Source organism: Anomaloglossus baeobatrachus, chromosome 1 (assembly GCF_048569485.1).
Source record: "Anomaloglossus baeobatrachus isolate aAnoBae1 chromosome 1, aAnoBae1.hap1, whole genome shotgun sequence".
Taxonomy (NCBI): Eukaryota; Metazoa; Chordata; class Amphibia; order Anura; family Aromobatidae; genus Anomaloglossus; species Anomaloglossus baeobatrachus.
Window position 1 is genome coordinate 702,326,491 of NC_134353.1, and position 12,997 is coordinate 702,339,487.

Here is a 12,997-nt window from a genome sequence, read left to right on the forward strand (position 1 = left end):
CGAAAATATGTAGCGTCAAAAAAAACAAATTAATCATGGGCATGTACCCTTGGGGCCGTTTCACACATCTGGCTTTTTGCCGGATTGGTGGATCCGGCGCACTCCAGTACAGTGTGATACAGTACAATGGCAGGCGTGTCAACTTCCGGGTCACATGCTCCGGTCACATGACAGCATGTGACTGGAGCTTGTCGCGCTGCCATTGTACTGTATACACTGTACTGGAGTGCGCCGGATCCGTCAATCCGACGAAAAGCCAGATGTGTGAAACGGCCCTAAGGGTACATGCCCATGATTAATTTTAATTGTTTTTTTGACGCTACATATTTTCGATGCTAAAGAGAAACGCAGTGTTTTACAGTACAAGCAAATTGAATGGGATTAATAAAAATTTGAAAAGTATCAGCCATTTTTTGGGAAAAGTATCTATCTGGGTTAACATTCTGTGTTTCTGTTCACGACTCTTGGGGTCTTCCGTCTGCATTTCCAGATAACTAACCTAGACAAGCTCTAAACTGAGTCCTTGAGTCCAGTGAGGCAATCTGGGATCAAAACATTAGTCACTTAAGGCTAAGTTCACACATCCTGTGTTTTGCATCAGTCACAATCCGTAGCCTTGAGGAATTACGGAATCCTGCAAAATATTTTGCAGGAATCCTGTATTTCCCCATAGACTTCTATTAGTGACGGATTGCGACTGATGACCCTGCGTTGCATCCGCTGCGTCGCGGTCCGTCGTTTTTGACTGACCGCCGAGCGGGGAGCAACGCAGAATGTAACGTTTTTCGGGCCGTCAAAATTAACGCGCCGCGCAGGAATCCGTCGCCATCCGTCAAGCTTGTAATGCATGTCTATGGTGCTGGATTCCGTCGTAATCCGTCTTACAACGGAATCCAGCGCAGGATTCCGTCATGCTCTACTGAGCATGCCCAGCATGCTTGGCACGCCCACTGGGCTGTCCCAAACACAGACGGATCATGACTGATCCGTCAAAAAACGGACGCACAGCGGATGTAACGGACGCAACTGATCCGTTTTTTCACAGGATTCCTGTGAAAGGAATCCTGTGAAAAACACATCAGTTGCATCAGTTGACATCTTGAAAATGACTGATCCGTTGCTGACGGACCTGACGGATTGAAAACACAGGATGTGTGAACTTAGCCTAAACCGTCTCTTAGGGTATGTGCGCACTTACCGGATTTTGCCGCGGATTTTCCGCGGATTTGTTGCATGTTTCGCTGCAGAAAATGTTCATAACATCTCTGCAGTGAATCACCAGCAAATTCTCTATGGAGAAAAAAAATCTTGTGCGCACTGGGCGGAATTTGACAGCTGCATGTTTTGCTGCGGGAATCCCGCAGCAAAAACAAGTGCATGTCCCTTCTTTTCCGCACATCGCTGCGGGATTTCACTCCATTGACTCCAATGTTAATCATGAAATCCCGCAGGGAATAACGCAGGCAGCAAATTCTGTGCGGTTCACTGCGTTTTCCTGCGTTATTCCCTGCGGTATTTCGCGGTTTACCTCCGGTAATGTGCATCGCTTGTCTGCGGTTTTGCAGGGAAGTGATGTCATTACAGGAAGAGGAAGCCGTGCAGAGTAAACACACACATATCACTGACAGACACAGACACATAGAACACACATAGAAAGCAAACGGAAATATAGGAAAAAAAGAACGTGGGCTCCGCTGTATATTTACCTTCCAGCCGAGGTAAGCACACAGCGGCGGCCCGGTATTCTCAGGCTGGAGAGGGAGAGGGGCAGGGTTAATGTCCCCCGCCTCACTCCCCCTCCGGCAGCCGAGAATATCAGCCGCAGCTGCCCCGGCACTGTCGCATGCATTATGCGACAATACCGGCGTGTCCTCGGCTCTTCTTGCCACCGTGTAGCAGTGGTGGCAAGGTAATACAAGGGGTTAATGGTGGTGGGGGACCACCGCCATTAACTCCAGGCTTGATCATGGCAGCGTCTATGTGACAGCTGACATGATCAACCCGTAAGTAAAGTGAATAAAACACAGACACCGAAAAATCCTTTATTTTAAATAAAACCAACAAGCTTCGTTCACCATTTTATTAACCCCTCCCAAACAAAGCTCCGGCGTAGTCCAGCGCTCCGACATAATCCACAGCTCCGGCTCCGGCGTCCTGCACTGCTGACATCCAGCCGCGACTGTCACAGACACAGGCTGAATGCAGCAGACAGCAGAGGTAATTACCGGTCATTTCCCACGGCCGGTAATGTGAACTCACTGCCGACCGTGGGAAATGCAGCGATCTGTCATCTATCTATCTATCCCTCTATCTATCCCTCTATCTATCCCTCTATCTATTCTTCTGTCTATCCACTATCAGAATTAAATGTATTTTTTTTTTCAATGTGCTTTATTGCATTGAATGCAATAAAGCACATCCCCAACCCGCACGCGGCAAAACCGCGGCAATACCGCGAATAATACCGCGGTAAAACCGCAGCAAACCGCATGCAGTTTTCGGGTGCGGTTTCCCGCGGTTTTTTACCGCGGGTGCGGTAATCTTTGAGGGCATGCGGAATTTTCTCAAGAAAATTCCATTTCCCAGTGCGCACAGAGCCTTAGGGATTCAGATGAAGGCCCAGGTGGAGTCATCAGCGGGGACAAAGGCATGATACGAACCCAACATTGTTATTGCATTACAGATTTGCTAATTGACAGAGAACAACTCTAGATAAACTGGATTTAGCTGTAGCCAAATGTAAAAGCTTTCAGGTGCTGTTGAAGGAAAAAATGTTACTATGCAAGGCAGTCTAAATTAGTTAACAGCTATATATATATATTTTTTTATTTTTATTGAACATTTAAATGTTGATCAAACTGAACTAGAGTCAAGAAGAAATGATCTTAAGGAGAAACTTCACAGTTTAGGGATTATCATCTAATCATCATGGCAGCCTCAAACACCACCAATCCGCTGACATTGCTAGGAAATGCATATATTACATGGTGGTCAGCAGTCTTGTTTTTAAAGCGGTCCTTCCACTTAGCTAGTATTAAGAATGAGAGAGGCCCAATGTATTTCTTCCATATTTCCTACAATCTTATATTTTGCTTCCCCCCCCCCCCCCCATCTTCTTTGTATTAACTGTGGTTGAATAGGATTTCTTCTGTGTTTTTTCTTCTGTTACCTAATCCCCCCCTTTCTTTTCCCCATGGTTGCACTTGATGGATATATATATCTTCTTCTTTTCACCTATACTAATTATGTAAGTATTTACTGAGATAATGTGCAATGTCAGCTGAGAGATATGCTTTACTTTTTAGTTTAATATCTGTCTCTTCTCCAGGTTACAAAGATGGTAAAAACAGTCACCACAAGAACTGTGCGTCAAGTGCCACTTGGCCCAGACGGGATGCCCGTTCTTGATGCTTCTTCTCCAATCAGTGGTTATACCGATTCTATTGACAGAAGATACTTAAAAAATGGGGATCGCTTTATAACCCCTCAGGCAACTTCAACTTTGACTAGGTCCTACAACAACAGTTACGATTCTTATGGTGATCCTCATGAGACCCCATACCGACCCTTCTTGGCACATGAAGGTTATGGAGATATGCCAGACAACTATGGAAGCCTTTCCCGCGGAATAAATTACCGCCCTCGATATGCTTACACACCAGGAAATAGTTATCGCCCAGAAGATGGCAGTTATACCCTCCCAACTCGCAGGGAGAACTATGTTCCCATTGCACAGCCTCAAGTGCCAATTGGAAGTAGTGTGGACTTAAACCGATCCCAGCCAGAGCGTTTCCAGCCTGAGCCATATGGTCTGGAGGATGATAATCGTAGTCTTGGAGCAGATGATGAAGGGTATGAATTGGATCCAGATTATTCAACAATGAACAGAAGAGTTCTTCCTGGAATGCCCCTCACCGGCAGACACCACAAAACAAGGTAACTGAACCAACAATGATACATTCAGTGCGATTTTAAATGTGCAATTTTAGGGCATACAGGGGAAAGCCATGTTGTATAACGTCAGCTCATGTATAGCTACGATATGACCTTCTACTTTAGAAACCCCTTGCTCTGTCTTTTAACTGAAAGTAGACCATCAGAACCTTGAAGAGGACCGGTATTTAATATACCTTCTTGTGTCAGTGAGTTGGAAATTTAAAACTTTAAGAAGAAATTTGGTAATTTTATTTATATTCTCCTTTGTCAGTCTTTTTCGTAAGCCATGTTCACACATTCAGTATTGGTCAGGTTTTTTTTTTGTTTACCCCAATATTAATAAGCCAAAATCAGGAGTGGAACAATCAGCGGAGAAGTTTAATAGAAAGATGGGCACCACTTCTGTTTTTTTTTTTTTTTTTCACACCTGTTTTTGGCTTACGAATACTGAGGTAAAATACTGACTGAATACCGAGTGAGTGAGCGTGGCCTTAGGGAGCTGCTCATTTTGTGCAGATGTTGAGGCTGAATGTTTAATAGTCCTCTTTCCATTGGTTGTCATTACGATTAAAGATGTGTAATATCCATCGTTTATAGCCACAGCTACGTTCACACGACTTTATTTTCGGTCTTGGGGCTCGTCCGTGGTAAAATCTCACAGCACTCAGGCCTATTTTATTCTTTCAGACTGTTCAGATGTTTTTTTTACACAGACCAGATGTCTGAAGAGAAATTGAAGCATGCGCTGATCTCTTCTGTATTTTGGATAAGACTGCTACTCAAGTGTATGGATGCTCCAAAAAATCTGATCCCATATGGATGAACTATATAACATATGCTATATTTTAATGTTGGCAATGTAGCCATAAAGTGGTTTTGGTCTTGTGAAATTTATTTGCTGCTGATGTCTAAAAATGAATAGCATATTATTATTATTATTATTATTATTATTATTATTATTATTATTATTATTATTATTATTATTATTATTATTGTTATTATTTATTATTGTTATTATTTATTATTATAGCGCCATTTATTCCATGGCGCTTTACAAGTGAAAGAGGGTATACGTACAACAATCATTAACAGTACAAGACAGACTGGTATAGGAGGAGAGAGGACCCTGCCCGCGAGGGCTCACAGTCTACAGGGAATGGGTGATGGTACAATAGGTGAGGACAGAGCTGGTTGCGCAGTGGTCTACTGGAATATGGGATATAATACAGATGAAAGATCAACCGTTTGATTTTCTGAATAAAAATTGGATGATTTTTTTTCTTTAATACGCTCATGTAAGCTCTGCCATCAAGAGATCGATCACTCTGAATTAGAAGAAACTGATCTTGCTGAGAACCCACTAACTTTAGGGCAATGCTTCCTAAGACTATGTGCGCACGCTGCGTTTTTCGGGTACGTTTCTGGTCAGAAAACTGCATGACTGCTTTCCCATCAAAGTTTGACTTTGCTGTCCACACAGTTTTTTTTTTTTTTTGTTTTGTTTTTTTTTGTGTTTTTGAGGCGAAGAAAAATTCTTTTCTGCGTTTTTCCACCCATAAAATGCATTGGAAAAACACAGCAAAATGCACAAAAACGCGGTAAAAACGCATGTGTTTTTGCCGCGGGTGCGTTTTTGTGCGGTTATTGCAGCCAAAAACGCTACATCTTTATGGTCACAAAAAGAGGCAACGTGCGCACATAGCCTAAGGTTATGCAAACAAGGATAGAAATGGTTAATTTAGAGATGAGGAAATGTAACGACTTGATTGCAACTATGCTACCTCCAGTTTGCACTCTACTAATCCAAGTTTGAGTTAAAAAGTGGCGACCTGTCAGGCAGTGTGCTATCGCTCTTAAAGGTACTTCTCACAAAGCGAGATCACTGCTGAGTCACGTTTTTTGTGACGCAGCAGTAACCTCATTAGCGATCTCGCTGTGTGGGACACTGAGCAGCGATCTGGCCCCTGCTGTGAGATCGCTGCTCGTTACACAAGCGAAGCACTTTGCTTGGTTACCCAATTATTTACCTTGATTACTGGTGTCCGCCGCTCTCAGGCTGCCAGTGCCGGCTCCCTGCACACGTAGCCGGAGTACACATCGGGTAAATAAGCAAAGCGGTTTGCTTATTAACCCTATGTGTACTCTGGCTACGAGTGCAGGGAGCCAGCGCTTAGCGGTGTGCGCTGGTAACCAAGGTAAATATCGGGTAACCAAGCGCTTGGTTACTCGATATTTACCTTAGTTACCAAGCGCAGCATCTCTTCCACGCGTTGCTGGGGGATGGTCACTGGTGAGATCTGCCTGATTGACAGCTCATCAGCGACCATGTAGCGACGCACCAGCGATCCTGACCAGGTCAGCTCGCTGGTGGGATCGCTGGAGCGTTGCTAAAGTGTGAAGGTACCCTTAGGCCATACCTATCAATAGAACACCTATCCGTCCAATATAATAATTATGAGGAGTGCTATCTATCTTTAGCTACTCCTCTGCGTAAAGCTTGCTCCGAGATCATTGTGCAGGTATGGGGAGAAGGTGAGCTGCAATAATTGCCTATTGTGAATAGAGAATAGGCTTTACATTCATTGTAATTCTGCCTGTGATAATGAGATGAGCGCTTAAAAGTGATCCTAGAGAACAGTGTCCTCCTATGATGAGCCCCATTGTTCAGTGAAATAGGCACGTTTTTCATAGTTTTCGCTAAATATAAATTACTGAGTAGCAGTTTGTTTTTTGTTTTTTTTTTTTAAAAAAGGAAAAAAAATGTAAATACATTTCTCAACTCACCTCTTTGTAAAGAAGTATGTTGAAGCGGTTCAAGAAGTGTTCTAAATGTTTTTTTTTTTTTTTTTTTTGTTCTTTAAGAAATTGCATTGTCATAAAGAACCGCACAATATTACAGGTTTGAACTCCATATGCTTCTATGGCTATATTTTTATATTTTTTTATATTTTTTTATATTTTGTTTTAACTAAGCATAAGTGCTGAGATTAATTTTGTTTTGCTCTGCACTTTTTCCATTCCTGGGAATAACTTGCAAAGCATGCTTGTTCTCCTTCATGACAGCTTTTTTTTTCAATTTCTTATTTTACCTTTTTTTTTGTTTTTGTTTTTTTTTTTTTTCTTTTTGTTTCCAACCACAGCCGTATGGGGGCTTTGTATATTGAAGAACATGCTGTACTTTTCAATGACTCAATGTTATCATTCATGCATCGGAAAGAGGCAATTCAAAGTGCATTGAAATTGCAAAATAATTGCAATTTCACATTTTTTTTTTTTATTTTTTTTTTCTGCAGGTTTTTATCTAACATTAAATGATTGTGAATATAGGTATGACCATTTAACTAAAGACAACTGCCAAACGTTATTGCGGTTTGGGGCTTTATTTTTGTGCCCTGAGCTGACTATTTTACTGATACGTTTTTGGAGTAGAAAAGAGATTTCGAATGGCCTCTTATTGCATTTTATTGTAATGTTGTAGTGGCCAAATTTTTATTCTAATTTTTTTTCCACTTTCTACTGCATTTGGTGGTCCCCTTTGGTGGACTTGAACCTGCGATACTTGAACCATACTACACACAGCAGTGCATTGGCACTATTTATAGTGAAAAGCACATTACTATGACACCAGCAAAATACTATGCTTCACAGGAGAATTGTCATGACAAGCACAGAGGTCTTCAGCAGACCCCTGGCTGTCATGACCACCCATCATCGCCTTGCAATCTCTTCACAGGGGTGCCGATTAGCACATTGAATGGCGTGCCCCACTGCAGGCATGTGTTAAATGCTGCTGGCAATCTCTGACAGTGGCATTTAACATGTTAGCAGCTGCCAGCGAAGCTCCTTTTCACCCTCTGCTCTTAAGGTGGTGTCACACATAGCGACGCAGCAGCGATCACGACCAGCGATCTGACCTTATCAGGATCGCTGCTGCGTCGTTACATGGTCGCTGGTGAGCTGTCACACAGGCAGATCTCATCAGCGACCAGTGACCAGCCCCCAACCAGCAGCGACGCGTGTAAGTGTAACTAAGGTAAATATCGGGTAACCAAGGAAAGCACTTCTCTTGGTTACCCGATATTTACCTTAGTTACTAGCGTCCGCCGCTCTCACGCTGCCACTGCCGGCTCCCTGTTCCCTGCACTCCTCCTAGCCAGAGTACACATCGGGTTAATTACCCGATGTGTACTCCAGCTACGTATGCAGGGAGCAGGGAGCCGGCACTGGCAGCGAGAGAGCGGCGGACGCTAGTAACTAAGGTAAATATCGGGTAACCAAGGAAAGGGCTTCTTGGTTACCCGATGTTTACCGTGGTTACAGCTTACCGCAGGCTGCCAGACGCCGGCTCCCTGCTCGCTTCAGTTCGTCGCTCTCTCCCTGTCACACACAGCGATGTGTGCTTCACAGCGGGAGAGCAACGTCCAAAAAATGAAGCAGGACATTCAGCAGCGACCTCACAGCAGGGGCCAGGTCGTTGCTGGATGTCACACACAGCGACAGCGACTGGACGTCGCTGCTGCGTCACAGAAAATTATGACGTCGTCGCTATGTGTGACACCACCTTAAGAGGCGGATAATAGCTGAATAATTTAGTCGTCATCTGGTGGGAAAGACGCAGGCTTAGTGTATGAGCCTACGTCAAAATTAGGGACACAACAAAGCTATAACGTAACTGTACATCATATGCCATGAAGGGGTTTAAATTTTGTTAATTTATTTTAAATGCAATCAATATTTGGTGGCGCCATCCTTTGCCTCCAAAACAGTATCATTCTTCTAGGTACAACTGCACAAGTTCTTAAACTTTGTAAGGCTATGTGCGCACTAGACCGTTTTTCCCGCGGATTTGCCCCGGAAATTTCTTGAGAAATGTCTGCAATCTTTGTGCAGACATTTCCCATGAAATTCAATGAGAAAAAAACATAGTTGTGCGCACTGTGCGGATTTTTCTCAAGAAAATTTCTTGAGAAAATTTTCTCGAGAAACTTTCTTGAGAAAATGTGCATGTCCATTAATTTCCGCAGGTACCTGCGGTATTCCGGGGGTATTCCGCAGGTAGCAATGATGTGCGGTATACCACCGGAATAGCCGCGATTTACCTGCGGTAATGCCCATCGCTGCCTGCGGTTTTGCAGGAAGCGATGTCATTATGCCAGGAAGAGGAAGCGGAGCAGAGTAAACACAGACGTCGCACTCCCTGGACGCCGCACAGAAGCACTTCCGTGCGACCTCCAGGTGCCCGTGCAGTCTGTGTCCTGCTCCGGCCTCGCGGCTGCCTGCACTGCAGGGTGTCAGTGTCTGCCCGCAGTGTCAGCAGCCTGTCACGCTGCAGCGCAGGCAGACACTGACACAGGCAGACACTGACACTGCACTGCAGGGTATCCGTGTCTGCCCGCAGTGTCAGCAGCCTGTCATGCGGCAGCGCAGGCAGACACTGACATCCTGCAGTGCTGGGAGCCGCGGGGATGACGATCGCTGCTGTCAGGAGGTGAGATCATTACCTGCTGTGACGATCTCCTGCCTCCTGACGTCACCGCGGTCACTGCTGTCTATGCCCGTCTCGCGAGCGGCCCGAGACTGTCACTAGCGGTGACGTCGCGGGCTCTCGCGATAAGTCAGTGACAGCGCTGACGTCAGCAGTACAGGAGATGATCACAGAAGGTAATGATCTCATCTATGCTCCTGATGGCAGCGCTCGTCATCCCCTGCAGTGACCTGAGCTGACCTATTGATGTTAGCTCAGGTCACTGCATTGCTCTCCCAGCCAATGGGGAACATTCTGTTTTTCATTGACTGGGACAGCGACTATGGTATGGATCGCCGTGCCCCCCCCCCCTTATTGGATTACGCCGGACGTGGAATTGATTGTGCTCTTGTCAATAAATTGGTTAAAGAGGGAATGTTTTGGGGAGTGTTTTTTCAAATAAAACTTTTTTTGTTGTCTATTTTTTAATTATTACTGACTGGGTTGGTGATGTCGGGTATCTGATAGACGCCTGACCTCACCAACCCCAGGGCTTGATGCCAGGTGACATTACACATCTGGCATCAACCCCATATATTACCCCGTTTGCCAACGCACCAGGGCGCGGGATGAGCTGGGGCAAAGCGCCAGGATTGGCACGTCTAATGGATGCGCCGCTTCTGGGGCGGCTGCGGCCTGCTATTTTTAGGCTGGGGAGTGTCCGATAACAGTGGACCTCCCTAGTCTGAGAATATCAGACCCCAGCTGTCCGCTTTACCTTGGCTGGTGATCCAATATGGGGGGGACCCCACGTTTTTTGTTTTAAATTATTTATATAATTTAAAATAACAGCGTGGGGTGCCCACTGTTTTGGATTATCAGCCAAGGTGAAGCTGCCAGCGGTGGTCTGCAGGCTGCAGCCGTCTGCTTTACCCTAGCTGGCTACAAAAAATGGGGGGACCTCACGTCATTTTTTTTTAATTATTTATTTATTTTATGGCTAAATACAAGGCTAAGCACCCTTTAGGCTACTTTCACACATCCGGCTTGAGCTCTGCGGCTCAATCCGGCTGTGCAAGCTATGCAACGGATGCGGTGAAAACACCGCATCCTTTGCATAAGTTTTTCCTGTGCGGCCAGTCCGGTTTTTGCCGCTTGCGGCATGCTACTGAGCATGCGCAGTGGCAAAAACCGCATGCGGCGGCCGGATGCGGTTATTGCCGCATCGCGCCGCATCCGGCCGCCATAGGCATGCATTGAAAAATGCGCCGCATCGGCCGAATGCGGCGCGATGCGGTTTTTTTTGCCGCACGAAAAAAACGTGCCAGGCAACGTTCCATCCGGCCGCCGCATCGGCTACATCTGCCGCATGCGGCAAAAACCGGACGGAACGCAAGGCCATGCGGCACAATGCGGCACTAATTAAAGTCTATGCAGGAAAATCGCAACCGACAGCAAAAAAAATCGGTTGCGATTTTCATGCAAAGTGCCGGATTGTGCCGCATAGCAAAAACCGGAGGTGTGAAAGTAGCCTAAGTGCCACATGAAAGTCACTAAAGGGTGCCAGCTTAGAAAATGCAGGGAGGTGGAACATTATATAGGTTTTTCTCATCTATCTATCTATCTATCTATCTATCCATCTATCCCTCTATCTATCTATCCATCTATCCCTCTATCTATCTATTCATCTATCTATCTATCCCTCTATCTATCTATTCATCTATCTATCTATCCCTCTATCTATCTATTCATCTATCTATCTATCCCTCTATCTATCTATCTATCTATCTATCCATCTATCCCTCTATCTATCTATCCATCTATCCCTCTATCTATCTATCCATCTATCCCTCTATCTATCTATTCATCTATCTATCTATCCCTCTATCTATCTATTCATCTATCTATCTATCCCTCTATCTATCTATCTATCTATCTATTCATCTATCCATCTTTCCCTCTATCCATTATCTGTCTATCGATTTATCTTTATTATTTATTGCAGGGACAAATCCGCGGCAAATCCGCGGCAAAAACGCATGCGGATTTGGTGCGGATTTTTTCCGCAGGTCCGGAAATCTTTCACTGGCAGAAGTTTCTCAAGAAATTTTCTTGAGAAACTTCACATTTCTAGTGCGCACATAGCCTAAGGCTGCTTTCACACTATGTTTTTTTAACATCCGTGATGAACGTTTTTTTTAACGCAAAAACTGATCCAGTGCAAATGCGTTTTCATTTCAATGCATTTGCAATGGACTGGTGTCAACATGCGTTCACCTGCGTTTGCGTGCGTTATAGTCAGGATCCAGCGACTTGCAGTTTAACTTATTTCAAAAACGCTACTTGTAGCGTTTTTGAGCTGAGTCCAAATAGTGCAAATTACTGGATCCTGACTAAACAGCACGCAAACGCATGTGAACGCTGGCGTGCTGATAGACAGGATCCTGCTTGCTCTACTGTGCATGCCCAGAAACCAGCCTCCGTGATCAGTCCCTCTCTCCACCTCCCTCCCTCCCTCTCTCTCCACTCGCCCCCCTCCCTCTCTCTCCACTCTCCCCCGCCTGAGAGCGGAGGACACTCGTAACCAATGTAAACATCGGGTTACTGTGGTCTTAGTTACCCGATGTTTATCTTGGTTACGTGTGCAAGGAGCAGGCAGCCGGCTCCTAGCAACTGCAGACGCTCGTAACCAATGTAAATATCGGGTATCCAAGCAAGTTACCCGATGTTTAAAATAACACATGCGTTTGCATGCGTTTTTTTGCTGTAAAAGCAGGATCCGCTTTTGCAGCAAAAAAACGTTCATGACTCATGTTAAAAAAACGTAGTGTGAAAGCAGCCTAAGAAGGTTGTTTAACATCTTGTACTGACCACAGACCTTCTGCAGATGTAGGCTTGTGCAAATCCTTCTGTCATCTCATGCAACATCAGACCCTTCATGTTCAGATAAGGATTTTGTGGGGTGATATCACTTCAAGACTCCTTCCTCTTTACTCTGAAAATAGTTTTTAATGACCTTGGCTAATTGTTTGGGGTTGGTGTCTGACTAGCTTTAAATGTATTCTGAAACCAGACACCTCCCTAATGAAAATGCATCTACCTGTACTTCTCAGCATTGAAGACCTTTATTAGTTCTGACCAAATTGCCAACTCCATTTGCTGAAATGCAGCCCAAAACATACAAGGAACCTCCACCGTGCCTGATTGTTGCCTGCACACAATCATTATTGCACTGGCATCCAGCCGTTTGGTGAATAAACCTTTAGTCAGTCAAATATTTCAAATTTTGACAGATTCCAAAACTCCTGCTCCGATTTTTCTGCCTCTCAGTTATTTATTTGTGCATGATTGAGTCATTTGGCCTACTTTTCATGTCAATGTTAGTGCTCATTGGCTGCAATTCTAGTGTTAGAAGTCTGGCCAGAAGTGATCTTCATAGAAGATGGGTGTAGCAGAGTCTGCACGGTTGATGCCAGTTTTGAGCTGATGGCACTGTTGGATATCAAATTTTGAAGAGAGATAAGAATATTTTTCGCCTGCTGCACCAAGTGTCTTTGGAAGGCCACCATGTCTACAGTGTTCAATGTTAATTTATTT

The 12,997-nt window shown here is 44.7% G+C and overlaps 1 protein-coding gene across 6 annotated transcripts in view; it reads left to right on the plus strand.

Moving 5' to 3' along the window:
* Positions 1-12,997, plus strand: part of ARVCF (ARVCF delta catenin family member) — a 330,276-nt gene that overhangs the window by 181,835 nt on the left and 135,444 nt on the right. For 5 of the 6 annotated variants that reach the window (XM_075320975.1, XM_075320971.1, XM_075320997.1 and 2 more), the window contains one exon: positions 3,329-3,936. In XM_075320975.1, the coding sequence (XP_075177090.1) occupies positions 3,329-3,936 (608 nt within the window). The remainder of the gene's footprint in view (positions 1-3,328; positions 3,937-12,997) is intronic. The other variant, XM_075320983.1, reaches the window with a different exon arrangement.